Source organism: Hippocampus comes, unplaced genomic scaffold, assembly GCF_001891065.2.
Source record: "Hippocampus comes isolate QL1 unplaced genomic scaffold, H_comes_QL1_v1.1 scaffold110, whole genome shotgun sequence".
NCBI lineage: Eukaryota > Metazoa > Chordata > Actinopteri > Syngnathiformes > Syngnathidae > Hippocampus > Hippocampus comes.
The window spans coordinates 1,190,557-1,214,390 of record NW_017805498.1 but is presented as its reverse complement, the minus strand read 5'-3'; the positions used below and the strand labels follow the sequence as shown (position 1 = coordinate 1,214,390).

Here is a 23,834-nt window from a genome sequence, read left to right as displayed (position 1 = left end):
TTTTTCACTCATGAAGGGTTCAGTGAATGTGCATATTAACTGGTTGGGTTCGGTACCTCTAAAAGGTTAAGAACCACTGCTCTCGACCTAGTTTTAACCTTCAACGCATCACCAGACAGAGGAATGACACAATGGACAATGACACAAAGGAATATTTAACTATTGGCAGTGCACTGAAAGTTTTTGAATTAAAATATGGGACAGTGTGGTCTATGGTTGGTGTTTTTTTTGTTGGTGTTTTTTTTTTAATCAACCTACTATAATGTAGTTTTTGTTGACAGAGAGATGGAGCAACTTCTGCATGTTTCGTAGCAAAGAACTGGACCCGGGCAAGTTTGCTGTAATTATGCAAACAATATAATTATTACATAACAGTTGTTGTTCTACTCGTTCTTTTTCTCGTTGTGCTGCTGGGCTCAGACAGCCTTTTGCTGCATATGGAGGGTGCCTTCTACAACACTGCCTGCTGAGAGGCACTGACTCCACTGCAGGGCAGTGAACGATTTCATGACCTAGTTTATGTTTGACCCGCCGCTTCTATAATTAAATCATTTAAAAATACCTGCTACAGTGAATAAGAACAAGAACATTAGAAAGGCATGTAATTTAGTGATAAACATGAGGGAGTATTACTTTTTTTATTTGTGGGCTGAGTCACTTCACATATTGACGAGACATAACTAACTTTCCGTTGAACGTTTTGGTCTTCCTCTTTTATTCAGATTCTTCTCTTATTGTTGATTTAGCCGTACTGTACGGAGCAGCCAGGACTGAGTGGTGAGGACTGTTCAGCGGTACACCTTTATCGATTTGCAAATGTTTTGATTCTGCAAAGAAAGAAAGATGAGGCTCAGTTTTCAATGAAAGAGAGCTGTACATTACAGGTCATCTTCAGTTCTCAAATTTCATCCATTTCATGACTCCATTTGTAAATCGTGTCATTTGCGAACCAACGTAATGTTTCCCATTGAAATAATTGGAAATGCTGTCTTGTCCAGGGAAACCAAGACTTTGTAAAATGATGAGATTTATTTCAGCTACAAAAAAAATGGAGAATCATATTGACAGATCTTTGTGGTTTTGATGAGGAAACGGAGCAATATTGTTAAGTTTGATAAGTATTTGGTTTTCCCATCTTTGTTTCCAGTCTCGCATTCCCCCTCATTCATTGTAATGCAAGGCACCATGTTCGCATGGATGTCAAGTCATGTTGTTGACTGGCCTTTCCTTTGAAACCAACAGTTGCGAATGAGTTGTTGCTGTCCTTGATATACAACAGGGATATATATTTGAGACAGAGAGGTCCTCAGATCCAGACTCTGCTCATGAAACATTTCCTTAATTCAGTCAACATTTAGATTCCCACACATGAACATGGACTTAATGTAACAGTGTTTCAAACGTTGCTGGCTTATGGATGCCTTGTCTTATTTATTTTTTCCTCAATAGGTGAGCTGAATTAGCCGTTTCCTCACCCCTTAAAAAACACTCCCTCAGCTAGAGAGGTAGTGAGCAAGCTCGTCAGCGCCGCCCACTTCCTCATCCAGTGCACTCGACAGCGAGATGCCTCGGGATCCACCTGGCCAGTTAGAAGGCCACGAGCGTGGCATCCAGACTTGATATTTATTTATTTATTGATTTATATCCATCCGTCCACTGTCTGAACTGCTTCACTTATTTATTTAAACGTGAAAGATGCAACCTGAGTCGCATCACAGAGAGGCTTCTGCCTTCTGTGCGGCGGCTGATACGCTACGCGCCAGCCTCGTCTGACACAAAGTTGCGCTTCACCAATATTACTCCATCAATTGCATTCACTTTTTTTAATGCCTCTGGGTATCATGTTTCATGCAATTTAATGCCTTTTAAAGCCTTAATTTTCACAAAATCCTCATAATGACTGAATGCTTTTTAATTCCCCGTGCAAGCCCCGTAGTAGCCAATTCGTGTTTTCATTTATAAAGTATTTACACGCATTTGGTGTATTTAGTGTCTTAATTTGGGGATTACCTACTGTATATTGTTCTGTATTTACTATTTTAAAACTTTCTGTCCTTTTAAAATATTTGTTCCTACTTGAGTTGCTTTCTTATGACGCTGTGGACAAAAAGTGAGAGAAGTGTATTCGTGCGAGTCTGTTTATCTCAGAAGAAGTAAGCAAAACGGGCATCCTTCAGCGAGGGATTGACAGCCCTTCAGTCAGTATTGACAGAATGATGAGACTAACTCCGATTCATCAGACTCTGACCAAGACAATGCCCACGTTGAATTGGAGAGACGGCAAGGCCAAGATGGCTTTCTACGATGCGACGTCAACGCTCCGCTTCCTGCAGACCAACCAGGAGCAAGTATACTTGCGGGCATTAGCTGTCATGGCATCTCGGACAGATAGGTCCTGCGAGCTCTTCTAAGCTTGCTTTAACACAATCAGTGTAACCAAAACACATTTGGATGCAATTTTTCTTGATCAACCATATATATTTTTTCTTTTAATCCAACAGCTACACTTGATATGTGTTTAAATAAAGTTAAAACTATTCAAAGCTATTCGGACTTACCCCATAATGACTCTTTCGGCCACTCTCAGTATCAACAACTGAAATCAAGCATTTTCCATCACTGGCAATGAGTGTTTCAAATCTCCGTGGAGATATTTTCGGCTGCTCTTCCCTCCAGCTACACTGGACGGTATTTGAACATGAATAGTCCTTTTATGGTCATGCTATAGTATTTCATTCAGATTCAAAATATGAATTGATGGAAATAGATGAAAGGGGAAAGTGACGGACTGAAATCACAGACTTTGCTCGTTATGTCCTTTGTGCTTGGTGAATGTGTCCATTTTCGGTTTTGCTGATATGTTGCAACAAGCCACAAACATACTGCCGGATTCACAAAGCTTCAGTGGATTCCGAAAAAGAATCGAGTCAATTTCATGTAAACTTGAATCTTTTGGCCATATACGGTTAGTATTGTGTGAAAGCTGAGACAAACAAAGACACGTTTCGAGGCCAACGTTGCTTGACTGTCCGGTATCTAACTTCACTCCAAATTAACCTCCAAATGCATGCATTGTTTGTAAAGTCTTACATTTTAACAGCTTAGTTTCTAATTTTAGTTCCATTTTGTAAAAGTAATACATTTTAAGCACTTTATGGCCTTTACATGTTCTCCCTGTGCATGCATGACTTTTCTGCCACAATGTCCTCCCACATTCCAAAAGTATGCATGTTCGGTAAGGTGAAGTCAAAATTTTCCTCAGGCGTGAATGTCAATGATGTTTGTTCATGGTGTGCCCGGCCGGCATAAGACTGGCTGACTGTTCAGGGTGTCAGACAAAAACAAAACAGCACATTTTAATACAGAAATATTTTTAGAAGAAATATATTTTAATACAAAATATTGCAAGTTACACAACAGAATATGCACAACAAAAAAAGGGTCAATAATCTTCGGATTCGCTCCTCTTCAACTTGAAGGCGACATCATAAGGCATTATATTACTTTTCATTTGTGATGAGGGTGTGTGCGATTGATCAGAGGAGACTAATTTTCCTGAGGGTGAACTTTGTTCGACTTCAAATGCGTATTGGGAAACTGCAGCAACACAAAAGTAAAAGGAACAGGCAAATATTCTGAATTTATATATTTGGTTTTCAAATCACAATCGACTTGAAATTACTTTAGCTGATTAAAAGCTGCACTTGGTCAGCCCAGTTTTAAAACCTCCTGGAATATTCGGATAAAGATACGAAGATTGCAAATGAATGTAGTTTAAGTCTCTGGCCTGAATTCCACACGATACAATTTCAAGTGTTATTTGATGATGACCCCAAACCCTCTTTAATGATCTGCTTTTCCTTTCCCTTCAGCTCTTGAATACCACAATCTCAACACGTCCACTGCAACCAGGATCTATTGGGTTATAACAGGTAAACTGCGCTGTAAAACAACCATATATGTCACCTCCGCACCTTTCATCTCTGTTTTACTCCCTCCCTCTTTTATTGTATTGACTTTGTGTGTTGGAAAGTTCGGTTCACTTGTGTCAGATTCTTTTCTAACTCACATAAAGCTAACATGTCCATTCCCGTGAAAATTCTGCTGCCTGCTTGAATTAGGAGAGTCAAGCATAATATTGTCATGAACATTCAAATCTGGGGAAAAAAAACAAAACAAAACAAAAAAAAAAACCTCACATTTCAATGTCACTTATTACAGCTGTCGGCCATTGACAATGTGTATCCAGAGGTGATCCCTGCAGACAATAAAGAACAAATTCAACACCCCTCAATGTGCCTGCAATTAGCTCCACTCCATCCACCATCATCACCCTTTGTTTTGTTTTATCTTTTTTTTTCATCTGTGGGTTTGTTCCTGAGTTTATTTTTTCAGTAATTGCCCCAACTCCCATACTTTTCCATACATGTCCAGTTATGATTTAACATGTGCAGAAATGTTCAATTTTCAAAAATGGAATAATGTTGATTTTTGCTAATGTAACAAACAATAATATATCGTGAGGGATAATGATGCAATATTTCTCAATTGAGTCCATATATTTTTTCCAAACCAGAGCGTTTAACGTTGTGTTGACACAAGAAGGTTATGATGATGGTCGTATTAGTCAAATGTTGGTTTAATTGCATTTAATTTCATCCACAATTCAATCCTAAGGTCGCTCCAATAGCTAGTTCCTGTCTAAGGCTTTGAGTGCTGAAGGTGGAGTCAGCCTCGGTAGATGCTATATGTGAGATGTCAGCTCGCTTGAGCGTGGGCCGAGCACAACCTCTCGAGTTCATGCCATCTTAACACGCAATGTGGAAATAAATAAATAAATAAACCAATGCAAACCTACTCAGCATAACCAAATGGGACAGAGTAAAAAAAGTGATTTGTACTAACCACCCTACCCAACTCACCCAAGGGCATTCTTGCGTGCTGGCTCATACTTTACAGTGTGCAGCGTGTCTTTAGGTGCTGTTTTTTTTTTTTTTGCGGAAAAGTCTATTGATGTTTAATTCAGAGGTTGGGCAGAGGGACCAATCGCTTCACATCACATCAGGGCCCAGTGTGAATGATGCCAAAGTGTGTTTCTGTCTGTACACAGACCGAACTCTTGTTGGCTGTTGTAGAAAGAGGCACTCAGGAGCAAGATTGAGGCATCCCCAGTAAATTGGGGATTATCCACTGATGCGTGCTTGTCCCTGTGTGTGTGTGTGTGTGTGTGTGTGTGTGTGTGTGTGTGTGTGTGTGTGTGTGTGTGTGTGAAATAGATGGGGACATTTTGATCAATTCAGCTGCGACAGAAATATTCTGTGTCCATATCTGCATTTTCATTTCTCCTCCTCACCGTTACCTTTCTTCTGTGCCCGTCACTTGGTTTATATTATCATTTTCATCACTTATCTGGGCACCTTTCTCTTCCATCTGAGCCCCTTGAGTGGCCTATATCCACTAAACCCACACTGTAACCTTGTGCTTCTGCACTCAGTGATCCAGGATGTGGACAGGTCTTCTCTGGAAGCAAACTACCAGAGCTTTGCTAGCCTAATGGAGCAGCGGCTGGCTGAGCTTTTCCATGTGGCCGGTCGGCAGGGATCTCAAACATTGCGATCCAAACGTGCGACAACCGTGGGGGGCTACACTGTACAGGTGGGTGTCAGGATTTTATTATAATTGGGGGGGAGTGGCATTGCCTATATTTTCATTGCAAAGATGGGCAGGCCTATTCAAGTTAACTGCAATATTTGCATCACATTTATAATTTACTTTTGTAAGACTTACATGAATAGATGATCATTTAAATGGAATGACATGGTGCAATGACTATCTGCACCGACTGCACAACTGTTATAGTATTGTATTCTACCACTGAGCACTTTAGCTCTGCTTGATACTTTGCACATTGTCTCACAGCTGTCATTGGGTGGTACTACCGCACAACTGTACCCTTACATTAGGAATTATCTTTCCATACTTATTTGTCATGTCCTTGTTTATTGTCGTTGCTTGTTATTGATGATACTAGTGTAACCTGTACTACCGGAGACAAATTCCTTGTGTGTTCTACATACGTGGCCAATAAAGATGATTCTGATTCGGAATTAGAGACTCTTACTGGTTAAAGTCTCCGAGCCGTTCCCAAATTTTTAGAGAAAAAAGATACTCGATAGATAGAATACAATACAATACATCCTGATTTATATAGCGCTTTCACAACATAGAAAGATAGATACTCTATTCAGCTCCAAGGGGGAAAAAAATACACCCACACGGACATTTTGATCCATATTTGTTTCAATAATTTCATTGTGTCAATGTTGTGTTGTTTTCATTAAAATATGCCAGTACAAATCAGTACATTTTACATTTTGGTACGTTTGGATCCCAGGTAGAGACCAAATATGTTGCTTGACATTTGTTTCACAGCCACATTGTGAACCAGCAGCCAGCCAGAACGACCCTACTCATTCAAAGCTGAATGAAGGTCCTCAAAGGTGTAAATTACTTTTTTGTCAGCTAGCTCCACATTGTGCAAATTAAGATAAGAATTGTCCTCTCCTGGGTGTTATACTTGACACAGCCTCAAGCTTTTATGGGAAGTCACAGATGACAGATTTTATAGCTCCGGAGATAAAGGAGGGGAAAATGCTTACAGCAAATGGGCATGCAGCAAATGATACAGGGCCCTTCCTTTTATGACAAAAATTGAATTGCCAGCCTTGCTCGAATCCAGTTGTGTACATACAGGCCATACTGTATTCTAATGAAAATAAATGGCATCTTCCAACGAAGAACTTGAGTTCAGTCTTCATCAAAGTATTCTTATCTTGTAGCAAATCCAAGTACGGTAAGAAAGAAAACCCATTCTGAAGAATGGTTTGCTCACTGTAATTAAAGTAAAGATGTGGATTTTATCAATTTGGACTGAATATACAATGTAGACACCAAATAATGCCTTTAAATCAGATTTTCCCTTTGTTGTCCTTTCTCAGATGGTAAGCATGCGTCGGCTGCCTGGTCCAAAGAACCCGGCGGAGATGACGTATTATGCACAAATGAATGGCGCGCCCATCACTGGAACCACAGCGGCCAAGACGCTAAGCAGTCTGGACTCCCAGACCATGGCGCTGACTCTGGGTTTCTTTGTGCAAGTGCCAGCTGAACGTAAGCTCTGATTTCAGTCATTCTTGTGAACGGGTTTAGCAGGGTTACTTGAAAAATGTATTCCAACCCAGTTAAGTCAAGTCATCCGTCCATCCATCCATCCATTTTCTGATCCACTTATCCTCACTAGGGCTGCAGGTGTGCTGGAGCTTATCCCAGCTGGCTTTGGGCAGCAGGCGGGGTATACCCTGAACTGGTTGCCAGCCAATCATAAGGCACACATAGACACATCGGCCTCACAGTGCAGAGGTGCAGGGTTCGGTGCCGGTTCCGGCCCTCCTTTGCGGAATTTGCATGTTCTCCCCGTGCCTGCGTGGGTTTTCTCCGGGTACTCCGGTTTTCCTCCCACATTCCAAAAACATGCATGGCAGTTTAATGAAACACTCTAAATTGTGCCCAGGAGTGAGTGTGAATGCGGATGGTTGTTCCTCTACGTGTGCCCTGTGATTGGCTGGCAACCAATTCAGGGTGTAACCCGCCTATTTCACGAAGACAGCTTGGATAGGCTCCAACATACCTCGCGACCCTCTTAAGGATAAGTGGATCAGAAAATGGATGCATGGATGGATAATAATCAATGAATATATTTCTGCAATGAGTCAGAGGATTTGGCGCATGCTGTTGTAAGAATTATAAATGAAATACAATGACATCCACCTCAAATGTCCGCAAGAAAGTACATCATCTATCTGCCTGCACAAATTCAACAAAATCATGTTTCACTCTCTGTGCCAATACTTCAAGGCAGGACAGCTCATCTAATTTGGGGGCCCTCAGCAAAATAATGCCAAGGGGCCCATCTTTTTGGTGCACTATTTATTTAGTCACAGTACACTGTGCTTTCACACAGATTTCACATCTTCGTCAGATTTTGCTGCACTGCAGAAGATAGTCGAGTTACGATTTGCATTTCTTTATTTTTTTTTTAATTTTACGTTTGTAATCAAGCATCAAAACTCACAAATAATAATTTGCTTTAAAGTCAAATAAGAAAAACTAAGTAATATACAATATGTATTTCAGTGTCACACTGTATTGTGTAGTCAGAATAACCGGTACAGTGGTTCTTAACCTGGGTTCGATCTAACCCTCGGGGTTTGGTGAATCGGTCTCAGGGGTTCGACGGAGCCTCTGCCATGGAGGTTAAGACACACGCGACTCAACATGTCAATTAGTTATGACACGGCCGCTTGGCCATCACTAGCTACAGATGATCACATTACATTGCTTGTCCAATCAGTGCTGTGGTAAATTTAGTTGGGTCAGTAGTCACCGTGTGACTGTCGTGATAGTACGTCAATTAAAAAAAATATGGCCATTTTTATGTTTAGACTAATTAGCAAGTCAACAGGATGGTAACAGTTTGAGACGGCGATCCAAACTGGCCCGAGCGGCCACACTGCCACGCGCTGCCTGGGGCCCTTTAGTTGCCAGGGGACCCTAAGCAGCTGCTTAGTCTGCTTATAGTCTGGGCTGGCCCTGCTTAAACGTGGCCCCAGCAGCTTGAGTCGACTAGGCCAACAAATGCGCTGGCACAGGTCAAAGAAAACGCCCTCATTAGGCCAGATGAACCAACTTCCCAAACAAGTGCATCACGGCTTGCAGCTTGGTGTGAACAGATTTATTTGGTATTTTTGTGTCTAGTGCTATACCTTTCTTTTTTTCTCCAATTACATTCCAGTCCAATGTATTATAGTGTCGTGAGCAAGTCTTGCATCGAAACCTCTTCCACAATTAAGCATTGTATCCAACACAGTGCCCATGTCAATCAGGTCAGCGTCATGCAAGACATGGTGGCATTCTGTAAATGCAAGTAACTCTTTCTGTATTGTTCCGACAAGTTACTGTACGTAATTAAATGAAATTATAGGTATGGTGCCTCAGGGGGGGTCGCCATCCATAACTTCAATAAGAACTATATTGTCTATCACACAATGTGACAAGACAATTAAAGCACCCGCTCCCTCCATCCTTTGAGATGAAGTCAAACACTGCAGCTCTGCAGAAATCCATAAGTTCTGCCCAAATGTAGATGCACTCCAATGACTCATGACTTAAACCTGACAGGAGTGACGGTTTACGGGACGCGGAGTCGAAAACACAGCAGATAGATGCTGTGTTTGGAGCATACTGTACATAAATATGATATGAACACAAACAGATGGAGGGTGGTGGGGGGGATCTCAGTGCATCATCTGTCCTTTAGTCTTGGCTTTGATAAGCATAACTCAGAAAAGATCAAGGACAAACCACATTCTGTCTTCAATGTACAGAGTGTTAGGTTGAAGCAGCACACCCCTAATTGAATCTGAAAGCTGTTTTAAAAGCAAATGAGCCTGATAGCGGAACAAATATTTACTGTATTAGTGGAGATTCTGCGAAGCATGATAAAACACAATGTTCTAGTCAGATGATAAAGCACAGGGAGATCTTTTTGTTTTTGTTTGGAGTGACTATGTTGTTTCACCATTTACAGAATGACTTCTTTTTTTTTTAGATTTTCTCGGTTACTGCAATGAAACTATTTCATGGAAGACAAACACATAGCAGCTAAAACCAACAAAATTCTGTATCCTTCAAAGTGGGAGTAGAGGCAAAATATTTTATAATAAACATTTTTAAGGTGATGTTAAAAGTTCACAATACCGACTTCAACTGTGTCGTTATTAAATTGAAAGTAGACAAATGAATGGATTTTTTTTCTATGCTGTCTCATTATAAACAACAAGAAGAGTAATGCAGTGTGCAACATGTGCTGTATGTATTGTTATTACTGTATTATTATTTTTTGGAAGGAACGTTCTAAAGTGTTTGTTAGTATCCACTTTTGAGGCACTTCTCATCTGAAAATTTTACCAGCTAACTGTCTTGTTTGGCTCATTTGCATTTTAACAGAGTCAATCTCGGCAGTTATTCAAATCGAAATGCTTTTGGTTTGTGTTTAGGGGAAATTGTGTTGTTCATGTCTGCTGAATGTTGTTCATATTGAAGCATCTGAAGAGCCCTTCATGTTCCCTCGCACCTATTTTCTTCCACTCACTTCCCGAGAATCTATAATTAACCAACTGGAGCCTTCCCAACAATCTGCCCTTCTCTTCTGGAGGAATGTCATGGACCTCATTCACACTCGCTTCACACAGTCCTGAAAAGCATCTGTATTCAGCCATTTTGATGTCCTGCATAACACATACTCACAGCACATAACAGCAGTTTTATACTTTGCCCAAGTATGACCAGCTTTACTTTTCATGCACTATTTTAAGTGAACTACTAATACTCGTTTCAAGAACATAGAAAGACTAATTTACACATCTAAATTATGACACTGGGCTAGAGGCGCACAAAGCTTTGGGCCATTTACATTTTCCAATTAATCTGATGTGCATGAATTTGGATTGTGATACATACCTGGAGCCATTCTAAGAAAACACGGCAAACTTGTCATATCTGAGCCGAGATTCAAACTCAGAACCCCTTGGCTGTGTCCAAATGCAGAAATCTTATTGGGTTATTTCATAGAGCAAACAGTAGATGCGCAGCCACAGATACAGTCAAACCTCGGTTTTCAAACGTCTCGGTTCTCGTACAAGTCGGTTTTCGAACAAAAATTTCGAGTTTTTTATGCCTCGGATGACGAACAAATTTTGGTTCTCGAACTAACTGAGCGCACTTAAATGCGTCGCTTCACTCCTCTCGGCTTCGCTTCCTCGTGTAGCGTCCATTGTGAGCAGACGTTTTTGTATTGTTCAATAACGATTTTTTTAAAAAAGCAGACATGTTTTGTGAAACACTTCCTCGTGTAGCGTCCAATGTGAGCAGACGAGTTTGTATTGTTCAATAAGGATTTTTTTTTAAAAAAGCAGACGTGTTTGGTGAGACGATTCTGTAAGGGGGAGTTTTTTTTAAAAAGCAGACGTGTTTGGTGAGAACTACGTAATATCAGACTGTTATTTTTGCATCGTGTATCAGCCCCTAATCATGGCACCAAAGAAAGCAAGTGGAAGTGGTAAACCTGGTGAAGAAAAGAGAAAAATAGTGCGCAAAACTATAGAATTTAAGAAAGATTTGATTGCGAAATATGAGTCATGTGCGTGTGAAGTGGAAGTGGTAAACCTGTTGAAGAAAAGAGAAAAATAGTGCGCAAAACTATAGAATTTAAGAAAGATTTGATCGCGAAATATAAGTCAGGTGTGCGTGTGTCTGTGTTGGCTAAGGAGTTCGGGATGCCGAAATGCCCCGCCTACTGCCCTATGACAGCTGGGATAGGCGCACGCCCCATGACAGATAGAGAGAGAGATGTTCCTTCAATTTTTATGTTACTATGTTAATGTTAAAATTGGTGAAAATAAAACATATTACAGTTTGTTCGTACAGTATTTTACATATTACCTGCTCTCTTATTACATGTGTACAGTTTATGGTGTGAAATTGTAAAAAAAAAAAAAAAGTGGTTTAAAAAAAGTTGTTTTCTTGACTTGGAACGGATTAAAAACTTTTACATTGATTCCAATGGGAAACATGGTTTCAGTTTTCGAAAAATTCGGTTTTCGAACAGTCTTCTGGAACGGATTATGTACGAAAACCGAGGTTTAACTGTAGTTCACTTTGCACTTTGATAAAGCAAGCATAATGCGAGGGGTCCGAGCTCTTCTTCATCACCTCTTGAAAAAGAGATTGGTGGTGCTTGGTCCAGTTTCAAATGCTAATGATGGCGTGGCTTCTAATTTGTGTGCAGCTGTGGTGAAGATGCCGCCGAGCAACTTGTGGATCATGGCTATCCTCACACCGCTGTTCTTGCTGATGGTGGTCATCGGCATGGTGGTCTTCATTCTTTGTAAGAGGAACAGGGTCATCTTCAAAGCTGGTGCCTTCAGGACCTTCAAAAGCCGCTCCAAGGTAAGTCTGCCTCATTTTTATATGCCTGCTGTGATTTCCAAATCCCTCCCTGTTTTTTTTCTAAAAATTATGGAGTCTCTCTGGGGGTGGTTGATCACGTTCATGATCTTTTATCATCACCGCTACAACATGCTCCAGTACACAATTCATCAAAATTGCATAACCCGGTTGTGTGACACATCACACGAGAAGTGATTGTGTTAAGTTGTCCCTTCAGGACAGGAAAATTGAATCCCATCTGTGTGGGTCTTGGCTCATTTATTTTTCTCACTGCCCAATAGCCCTTGGTCAGTGCTAATCATGCATGTTGCAAAGACTAATGAGCGGAGAGGAGAAGCGCAAGGATCACTGCACTGCAAGGGAACCTTTAGGTAGTGTTGGACCTTTAAAATTATAGCATTCAACGATGTTCATTCGAGGTTAAATACAAATCCATTATTTCAAATGCGCGGTGTGGATTATATAGGTTTTAATGACTGGTTTGACTTTGGTATACTGTTTGTTTTCTACGTGCAGTTCAATGCACGGCTGTCTAGGCCATTTACCACTTATGGTGATCCTGACACAATAGTGACACTTCCACAAACGTGTAACATTTACATCACATTAACAAAGCTCCTTTGATAGCCACACGTGCACAAATGGATGGATGGGCTGATGGAAGGATGAACAGATGGCTAGATACTTTATTAATCAAGGAACAGGAATGTATTAGTAGCCACACCTCCACTTCACAATTTAATAAGACAGGTCTGCCAAAAACTTTTTTTCCCCACAGATGCACATGCGTCATGTTAAAACCATACACTACATTCATTTTTTTAACCAAATCCTTATTCCGAAATTGTCTTAAGTTTTTCACTTTTGTCCAATATGTTTTTCACCATTGAAAAAAAATCTGTTGCCATAATTGAAGGTATCTGAGATTCTTTGATCGAAATGCACAAAGGATGAAGAATGACATCATACCTCACATCCACTTGTAACACTCTTGTTCCATTTTCTGGGTTTGGTTCAAACGCTCGAGTATGTGCCGTTGATAAGAAACCAACGCTGATTTTGACATGATAGTGCTTTCGTTGAAAACGGCGGCTCTTCAGCCAGCCTTGCCCAGTCATGGATGGAGAAAAGTAATGTTGGGGTTGTTATGTGAATTAGCCAGAAAAACACCATGATCAAATATAGATATCTTGCAAAATATTTACTTGGTTGTTTAATTTCACACTTCGTGGGTGGTAAGTCACTCCGGAGACCTAATGAATTATTGGTAACAATTGTTTGGAGCCCATCTGTCTCCTTTAACATACTGAACTAATGGCAAGGGATGTATCCACATCGTCAGTCAGTATTTATTTTGATGGCAACATACACAGCAAGCAGCAAACACACACACATACACAGTCACACGCATGCACGCACGCACGCACGCACGCACGCACGCACGCACACACACACACACACACACACGCACACACAAAACTCGTCTCATGTTTTTCCTTCATCGATTTCACCTAGCCTTGCATTTTCATTCTGTCCAAAATTGTATTACTGTAATCCCTTCCTGACTTTTTTTCCCCCTGAACTCTTTCCTGTTCAGACCTCATATCGGCGAGAGGGCAGTTACCACCACCAGGTACTGTCTGAGATTCAGGATTAGTTGAAAACTGTCTGGCTGAGTGAATGTTTTGATCATTTGATGAGTGTATTTCTGTGTTGGGCTGCTTTTGTTGCTGCTGGGTGAAATCATGCATGTGGCTGCTCTTTCATGGACATAGCTGATTTCCACCCGCGCCCCCCTTCACTGGCCACAACATATCACCAGCAGGTGCGAGAGATGTGACGTGGCCGTGAGGAAATGTGAAAGTGGCTGTAATAGGGCTCTAAATTTGCCTGTCTGTTCCTTAGGATTTAAAGTTATGGGGTTAGTGTCAACTGGCTGGGTTAAACGCGTCATCTGTAAAAGTCGCTTAATGGGTTTAATTCTGACTGCAGGCAGCCATTTTTTACCGATGTTCATAAACATGAACAACAGAAAGGAAGCTTAATGCCTATGTTTTAAACGTCCATAAATAACAATGCAAATTTGTGTCACCAGCCAAGACTGATTTGCACCTACTTGTCGTTATTCTCCTTCCGTTCCTTTCAAAAGAGTTATGTTATTCTCCCTTGGCTTCAGCTAATGCTCCTGACTCAAGACTTTTTCTTCGAAGGGCCATTTAATTATGCCAGATCAATTAAATAGCCCCAAAAGCAATGGCGGTTTTAGTTGGTTACAAAAAAAAAAAGACAAGCTTACAAAGTCAAAAAGTTATCTCTTTATTTATTCTTGTGAGCGTGCTGCCTGCTAACATAATTATGTCAATGTTTCTTCCCCTCATCACTCAAATGACAAAGTGAAAGGTGAGGCCAGCCTGGCAAATTAGAGTAAGGAATACTATAGTTTGGTGTGTTTTTTTTTTTTTTCTCCCCCAGGCTCCCACAACTGTTATGAAGTGTAGTATACAGGACCTGTTCTCCATTTGGGTATATACAAATTGGAAGCCATAAACTATCACGTGTACCTTTGGCAAGTGCATCAAAACATAAATATTTGTGCTAATAATAGAAATTGTTGGTTTACATAACTGGCACACACACACACACACACACACACACACACACACACACACACACACACACACACACACACACGGAGCAACATTCAAAGTTCATACAGTTCACCTCATTCAAGTTAGCGCACCAAAGACTATTAGTTTAAAGTAAAACGTTTCCCCTATTGTCATGTTAATGTGACTCATTTTGTGGTTTACTATACATTGCAGTTCAATGTAGCATTTCCTGTGAGGCTGCACTCATCGCCTATGCACAGTGGTGTTTATGTTCCTCCATTTTCAACCAGGAGCTTGCATGCACAAATAAGATAAATATTTCACACAGGGATTTGGTTCAGGAAGAGCTAGTGGCAAATTAAAATTAAACACCGACAGTTGATTAAAAATTCAGATTATTTGCACAAGTAATAATCTTTTCAGAGAACAATTTCACTGTGGGAAATCATCGGTTCCTTCACCATTAAAACAGGCAACGAAAAGCATTTTATCGTGGCATAAAAAGGGGAATCGGGGTGATGACTTTGGTGAAAAATGTATGTTTTTTGCCTCACCTGGTCACACTAGAAACTAACTGGCTCTCCCTGTGCCACCCCACAATCCTGTAAAACTGCAGATTTTTGAGTGGCCTGTTTATGTACCTAAAGCCCATATATCTCACTGAGCGGCGAAGATTTGCAAGTGTGTGCGCACGTTGCGAATGTTGTTTTTTCATCAGGGTTTCTTCAAAGTTGCAAACGGTCGGAAAGACATTTGCCAATGATTTTAATGGTCTCATACAGTTTTTCTTGTCGCAAAGAAATTTCTAACAGGTTCTAAATTGGATGGCGACAAAGAAACATTGTTTGCAGTACGTGGCCAATAATCATGCTGTCTAATCAGCATTCTGGTATGTCACGTTTGTGAGATGGATGGATTATTTCGGGCGAAGAAGTGATCACTCGCAGCTTTTAAACAATTTGCTAAGACTGTATCAGAGAAACAGGCCTTTGTGTGCATAGAATAAGTCATTGATCTTTGAGTTCAGCTTGTGAAAGCGGCAGCAAAAACAAATGTGAATTAAAAATGTTGTTGAGTGTGTAAATAAATATATATACACATCAACAAAAATGTTGGAAGAAATAAAACAGAAATAACTGACTTAAAAAAAACAGAAATAAACAACAACATTAAAACTTGTTCCAACAACTTTGTTCATATACATGTGCATTTCACTGATTTTGACTATTGTGAAAAACTTTGGTGTATAATATCGTCAAAAGATTCAGAGAAGTTGGCAAAATCTCTGCACGCGAAATGCAGAGCCAAAAACCAATGTTGAATGCCAACGTTGAATACCTGTGACCTTTGATGCTTCAAAGTACACGCCATGAAAAAAACAGCTTCATTACATTGTAAAGGGTATTGCCACGTTGGCTCAGGAACACTTCAAAAAAGCGTTCTCACTTAACACAGTTCATTGCTACAACTACAAATTGAAATTAAAACTCCACCATGCAAAACAAAAGGCATACATCAATAATATCCAGAAATACCACCAGCTTCTCTGGGCCGGAGCTCATCTGAGATAGATTGACACAAAGTGCAAAGTGTGCTGTGGTCTGAGGAGTCTACATTTGAAATTGTTTTTTTTTTGAAATCGTGGACCTTACGTCCTCTGGGCCAAAAACGAAAAAGGACCATCCAGATTTTTCAAAGTTCCAAAGCCACCCGATGGTATATGGGTGTGTTAGCGCTCATGGCATGGGTAGCTAGCACACCTATGAAGGCACCATTAATGCTGAAAGGTAAATATGCTGCCAGCTAAGCAGCATCTTTTTCATGGACGACCCTGCTTATTTCAGCAAGACAATGCCAAGCCACATTCTGTTCGCATCACCACAGCATGGTTTAGGAGTATAAGATTGCAAGTACTGGACTGGTCTGCCAGCAGTCCAGAGGTGTCTCCAATTCAAAATGTGTGCCAGATTATAAAAGCGCTAATTACAACAATGGAACCCCTAGACTGTTGAACAACTCAAGTTGTTCCGTTCATCAAGTAACGATGGGAAAGAATTCCACCTATAAAGTGTCCTCACACTACTTATTGAGTGTAGCAAAAAGGAAAGGTAATGCCACACAGTGGTAGACATGGCCCTGACCCAGCTTTTTTGGAAGGCGTTGTAACCATGAAGTTCTAAATGAGTAAGTATTAACATTAAAACAATGCAATTTATCATTTAAAACATTAAATATCTCATGTCTTTGTAATGTATTCATTTAACTCTAGGTAGGTGAAAAATCATTGCACGCTGTTTTTAATTTGCACCAGATCCCAACATCTTTGGATTTGGGGCAGGTAGGTGTGTGCGTGTGTGTGTGTGTGTGTGTGTGTGTGTGTGTGTGTGTGTGTGTGTGTGTGTGTGTGTGTGTGCGCGCGCGCACACACACGCACATCTTCTGGTACTCTTATCCTCACAAGGGTCGAGGGGCGTGCTGGAGCCTATCCCAGCTGTCTTCGGGCAGTAGGCGGGGAACATCCTGAACTGGTTGCCAGCCAATCGCAGGGCACACTATATAAAGTATATATTCTGTGTGTCTGTAGCAAGTTGCAGCATGGTTGCAAGTGGGTAGCGCATCTGCATCACAGTTCTGAGGTTGGTGGTTCAAATGAGGGCTCTGGCCTTCTTGTATGAGAATCTAACATATTTTAGGTCAGTGGCTACGAAACACCCTGGACTGATCCCACTCAATCACCTGACTGACCGGACGGACATGCTTTAACACTTATATTAATACTTATTACTAATTTACGTTCGTCAATGACCCTTATTTCCATGTTTCAGTATGATGAGACTAGTGCATGACTAACTGAAGCTGAAGATCAGTCTGGTGATCGGAATGACATCAATATATGTGTGCTGACAAAAATTCTACAGCTCACTTTAACATTTTTTGATACCGAATGGCAGTTAGAGTACGTTCCTCAAAATGTTGTTAACTCCTTATACAGTTGGCAGCTGTGAGACACTTGAAAGAGCATATTTTCATGGGTTTACCAAAGGATCAATAAAATACGGGACGACACCGTTATTGTTTATAATGAGCATTTTGTTGTTAGATGCAGCAGCTTGTCACGGGAAGAGAATCAGACCACGTGTTTAGTGCATGCAAATTTCAGCTATCAGCCCCTCTAGTGCTAAACTTGAATTAATATGGCTGCTCGGGGAATAGCTCATCTGCTGCAACTCATCAAGCTGCTGTCTGAGTTAAAATTAGACTGGAAGAGAAGTGTCTCTTCGATAGTGCAAGTAAGGAAGCCGAGAATATTTTATCCAGTAGTGCTGACTCTGAATGGTCAGTATGGCAGTCGTTTCATATCAAACCTTTCAGAAATGCTGGCCCATCTTTTTTCTCTTGCTTGCTTCAAGAGGTGTACAAACACAGAGGAGACAAAGGTAATTTAGAAAGATGCACAGTGTGACAAAAAGAAACAGACTTACCACAGCACAATGTCTTTTTCAAGGTAATGACCATCCATTATGTCATTCTAAGAATCCATACACCGTGCGATGCATGACAGCTTTTACGCATCAGTCACTCAATAATATCCCTGTGTTCCATGCTTCATTGATGGTCAGTGCAGAAGCATGTCGTACCATCATGTTGAATGTTTTCTTTTACGATATCGCTACATCATAACACAGTGGAACCAATAAGGTCGACCACGTTATGTTCTGAGATGCTGGTGGACCCCCAGTATATTCTGAATTAGATAGGAAACGGTGGGACATGGAATTAATCCATTCACTTGTCAAACATTTACTGTATTAACTGTCATTTAAGTGGAAAAAGAAATGCTGTCAGCAGTAAAATATGTAAACTGGTAAACTATGTGTCAACTATATGTAAACTGTGTGGCGTTGGCATGTTCTCCACGTGCCTGCGCGGGTTTTCACTGGGTACTCCGGTTTCCTCCCACATTCCAAAAATATGCATGGCAGGCGAATGGAACACTCTAAATCAGGGGTGCCCAAACTTTTTTGACCGAAGACTTACTTCTCGATCAACCAACCTCCCGGGATCGACCCGTTACCGCGCACGCGCGTATACACACGCACATACACACGCACATACACACGCATGCCATGATGAGCAACAGCCTGACGCTGAGGCATGTGACACACTTTTGCAGCCTGTTAACGATCGTTGCTCACGCGTACCGTTTTAAAATGCTTCTCTCGGCCTTCCAGATTCCCATTCTTTGCCCGTCCCCTCGGTAAATTGTACAAAACAAACTCTGAATGAGAATAATGATAACGATAAAAGATTAGCGCAACAACTCTGAGCACAAGCTGCAATTGCAGACTGCTGAGCGCTAACAACTTCCGGTGACGCAGTCACACGCCACCGTAGGTTAAAGATGACCGGCTTTATTTTAGTTTCCTTTTTAAATACTTTTTGTGAAAGTGAGACTGATAGAATGATTAGGGTGCTGTGTGCATTAACACAAAAAAAAATTATTAACATGCACAGAGATACAATTTGTTTTTTTTTTCCTCTACACCCCTCGGATCGATTTGGGACCAGTCCCTGATCTACTGGTCGATCACGATCGACGTAATGGGCACCCCTGCTCGAAATTATACCTAGGTGTGAGCGTGGATGGTTGTTTGTCTATGCGTGCCCTGCGATTGGCTGGCAACCACTTCAGGATGTACCCCTCCTATTGCCCAAAGACAGCTGGGATAGGCTCCAGCACGCCCGCGACCTTTGTGAGGAGAAGAGGATTAGAAAATGGATGGATTGAATGGATGGACATTTTTAACTCCCCACTTCCCTCCTCCCCTTTTTTGCCCACTCCTCGTTTACGTCATAAACACACAAAGCTCGACTCCGTGGCAACCTGTGAACAGCAAGAGGCCTGGAGCAAATTAATGTTTGCACTCCCCATGTATTTTTCACACAAAACTGTCATCATACAACACTTAAAGCTGGTCAAGTGCAAACACACACTCAACCCATAACCGTCTAGTCATGTCACTATGAGTGCTCTCATCAATGTGTGCACGTGTCTACATGAGGATGTGTCAATTTCTCTGACACTCAGCCGCGTGTTTTAAGGCTGGCTTATGCCACAGTGGTGTGTATTACGGATGAATTATGAACAATGCTGTCAGCCTGATGCCCACGCTGCCTAACCTCACATGCACTCAGGATTTAGTATGCATCATCAAATACATTAGGCGGCCCATTTTAGAGTCGCTCAAAATAGAAAAGAGAGGCAAAAAAATCTGGGATTCGTCTGCTTTGTTGTGTAACACAAAAATAATCTGACGGTCCTTTTCTGTTCGCTCTGCTGTGAGTGCAGAGAAATGTAGCGGTTCAAAGAACGTGTCCATGCATTAGAGGTTTTAGGAAAATGCGAGTTCTCCTCTTTTGTTCTCTTGATGCCCTCATGCCTGACTTCCAATGTGCTGTGTTGGGAGAGCATTATGTGGTTTCCATTATTTTATTATGCCTGCAATGCCATTTGGGAGATTTCAACAGGAGGTCTATTCAATTACCCGTTTCTGTCATGGAATTCACACTATACTTTGAGGTTTTTCAGGCCTGTAGAGCTCCAGTCTGAACTCAACCCCCCCGTCCCAGACTTGACTCTGAATTTTTGTCATTTGATTCGGACTTGTCTTGGACTCGGCCATCGGACTCGCAAAATATAATCCAGTCCAACTCTGTTTTTACTCCTGAAAAACAATGTCCTCCTTCAGAAGAAACTTGAAATAAAGTTTCTCAGAAGATCAAAATAGCCATCTGATTGGCTAACCTGATTCGAGGGAATCGGGGACAGCAAAACCTGCCTCACCGACACATTCATATTCATTCATTAGCTTTTAGTTTGTCTTGCCGCCTCTCACCGCTCCCCGTTGCCCCAATCATCTCCTTGTTTTGTAAATTGTTTTTGTTGTTTATCTGCACACATGGTTAATGAAGCAAATAATTCCATGCCATCTAAGAAGAGAGTTGAGCAAAATGAAATTTCTCTAATTTAGTGGTCGTGAAAATTGTATTTTTCAGTCTTAAGGTTTAAGTCTTGATCTCATCTGGACTTGGTCTTTGTGACTTGACCTTGACTTGGACTCCATTAACTCTTTCAGGGACAGCGGTTACTACAGTGGACAGCTTATCGTGTTATCGGGTTACAGGGTGTATGAAAGGGTTATGGTGGACTTGACTACAGCCCTGCTCTGCATTCATCCAATCAGTTTACTGCCACTATGCCAGGAACAATTCTTTCCCCATTAATGTATATAGTGTAGGCTACAGTGCTGTTTTTGCTCAAAAAAATCCATGCGCTTTCACAAGGAAATATCACAGCGATCTATGGATCCTGCTCTGCTTAGCCCTTGGGATTTCTTGACATTTTTGCAATTGAAAATTTATGCTAATGAGAGCTGCACACAGGAATTGTGCCCCGTGCAAATCGGAGTCTCGATGCCTTGCCCAAGGGCACCTCGGTGGTCTTCAGGAAACCATTCAGAGGCTCTTCTGCAAACAACCCAGTCCTCATATTCATTAGTACATAAGAGTCAGTTGTTTTATTTATTTATTTATTTATTTTAATGCAGTAGATCCATGTTGGGATAGTTCTGTGAGCCAGGTCCCCAGGCCTGGTCCTCACGTATAGGCCACCTGAGCATCAACCAGTTATTGATGACAGATTTTACATACAAGTGAAGCAGACTGCACTGTTCCAAATGGCTCCATTTCACCACAAATCTTGGGTCTGTTCAGTGACATTTAGCCTATTTCTCCCTGCTTGTTTTTTCGTCATGCCTAACAGAGTTTTTGAGCGAGAGTGCGTTCTCAAGGGACAGAGCGCGCCACTATCTGCTCTTGTATCTCAGAAATTCACTCGGGAACGATGCTGAAATGTCACATTTCACCATATTTCGTCTGTAAATGTGTGCAAGTTGCAACAGATAACAAAACTTGAAGTGCACGTTCCTCTTTTCAGGATTAATTCACATGAAATTGATACCCAATATCCGGAAAATCAGAAGCACATGTGATATGTTAGTTTGCTTTACCTTTTCCTTTACCTCCATCAGTGTATCCAGTGTTCACTTGTGACACGTGCAAAGCGTCTTTCTTGCTGATAAAAAAGAAATTGCATCCATCAACTTTGTTCCTAGTAGTTCAAAACTACAATTGGCAGATGATGTTCTTCAAGGAAGTCGTAGAACGCATCAACTGAGCAAATGAAAATGAATTGCAAAGAAGAATGATGAAAAGTTGCTGAATAGGATGCGGCTATCCACAAAGTAGCCACCTCACCTGTACATGCATGAACATGAGACTCTAACTTACAGGATATTGATCGACTGTATGCTTGTGCTTTATCATACGCTTTGTCCATTATAACACTCACCAGATTGTGATTTGTACTTGCAATGAGGATGGAAAACTGTTTGTTCTTTGCTGTTGTCGTACAGCATGTTGTTTTTCTTTCTGTGTGCTTTGTGTCCTGAAAAAAAGAAAACAATATTTTGCCATGATAAAATTTATATGACTCATTAATTGCCATTTTCATAGTTTTAAAGGGTTGTGTTTGACTCTCGATTCACTTTCTTTTGTCAGCCTGTTCAGGGCTTTGACTACGCCAAGAAGCACATGGGTCGAACTGGTGATGAGACCATCTCTTTAAATAAGGACACTTTAGTTCTGGGATTGCCTGTGCGAGATGCCCCGCTGTCAATGTCATTGGATAAGAAGGTCTACCAGGATGGGACTGCCAACAAGAGGCCACCGTCTGCTGACATCCACAAAGGAGGGTAAGATAACAACTGTCCTCTGATACACGCTCACTCTTCTGAGCTTGTTGTGCTATGCTGGAACAGCTGCTATTGTCACCGAAGAATGCAATTCCAAAAGCCAAAACCTTTCAGCGGAAGCAGACGTCAGTGTTTGTTCAGACTGGACAAAGCCTCCAGTGCGCTGAGATGAATCGGACAGATTGCTGTGATCTAACCATATGTCCAGTGTTAACAAGAGGCTGTCTGCAGATATCCAGACAGCAGAGCACATGCGGTAGCTGGATTTACATGTTGTCAGATCAGAATCTTTTCTGAGGTGGCGTGTGACTGTGCCTTTTTCTGCGTCTGTTGTCCGCAAAGTTTACCATTTCCACTGTGGGCAGGAGAAGCTCAGTCTGTGTTTGTGAGCGACACACTTGCCTTGACTTGGACTCCCCTTTGTGGATTTCTCCTTGCCTGGAGACTCCGGCTTCATCCCATATTCCAAAAGCACTCATGATCATGTAATTGAGGATTTGAATCTCATTGAAATTGGAGAGAGGAACAATTAAATGAATAAATACAGGTGAATGTGAATGTCTGTCAATGTTTGCCCAACAATTGATAGGTGACCAGTACAGGGTGTACCCTGCTTGTTGCCCTAATTTAGTTAGGTTGAGCTTCAACTCACCTGTGACCCTCATTAGGGCAAACAGTCGATAAAAAGGAAGGATTGACGTGGGCTGTGATTAAGAGGGCAGCATGTGTTTCATCTAATCTGAAATAACCGATGGAATGACGCAGAAAACTCGAAGGGAATGCTATTTAAACCTTTCTACATTGTCCTATTTTAAAACACACCTCACTTTAAAACATTTACTTTCCCACCTTCACAACATTGTTCCTTTGCTACTTTGCGGTTCGGTGACTGTGGATTCACTCTATTGCGGATTTTTATTTGTGACCATAACCTCAACAATTGCAGTTTTCATGCATTTTTCCTTTTTATAAGTAAGACCAGTCAAGAAATGTTTATTTTATTTTATATATATATATAGAAACCGATTACAACAACTATGTGAAGTACCACCTGAAAGTCTCATGGAAAGTGTGAATGCAGCACTGAGGGCGATCCCTACTGTAACGATCACGGAAACCAATGAGCTGATATACGCTTCAGCATCAGTGATCCTAGAGATGCTTGGCTATAGGAGCAACCATGGGAGCCAAGAGACACATTACCCACCATGGAAAAGACGGTTGGAGGCTAAGATCAAGGCGGCTCGGAAAGATGTGAGTCAATTGACGGAGGCCCAGAGAGGTGTGATGAAAAGGCCGAAACCTGAGAGGTACATCCAGATGACCATACCTGAAGCACTCGAAA

The 23,834-nt window shown here is 41.3% G+C and overlaps 1 protein-coding gene and 1 long non-coding RNA gene across 5 annotated transcripts in view; one reads left to right on the top strand and one right to left on the bottom strand.

The window, feature by feature from the left end:
• Positions 1 to 23,834, top strand: part of kiaa1549la (KIAA1549-like a) — a 97,579-nt gene that overhangs the window by 49,647 nt on the left and 24,098 nt on the right. For 3 of the 4 annotated variants that reach the window (XM_019876873.1, XM_019876871.1, XM_019876872.1), the window contains exons 8-13: positions 3,873 to 3,932; positions 5,495 to 5,655; positions 6,999 to 7,170; positions 11,906 to 12,066; positions 13,664 to 13,699; positions 22,296 to 22,489. In XM_019876873.1, the coding sequence (XP_019732432.1) occupies positions 3,873 to 3,932; positions 5,495 to 5,655; positions 6,999 to 7,170; positions 11,906 to 12,066; positions 13,664 to 13,699; positions 22,296 to 22,489 (784 nt within the window). The remainder of the gene's footprint in view (positions 1 to 3,872; positions 3,933 to 5,494; positions 5,656 to 6,998; positions 7,171 to 11,905; positions 12,067 to 13,663; positions 13,700 to 22,295; positions 22,490 to 23,834) is intronic. The other variant, XM_019876874.1, reaches the window with a different exon arrangement.
• Positions 11,152 to 11,361, bottom strand: LOC109519977 (uncharacterized). The gene is made up of 2 exons (XR_002169060.1): positions 11,284 to 11,361; positions 11,152 to 11,182 (listed from the first exon to the last, which is right to left on the bottom strand). It is a non-coding gene; the product is annotated as an uncharacterized LOC109519977 (long non-coding RNA).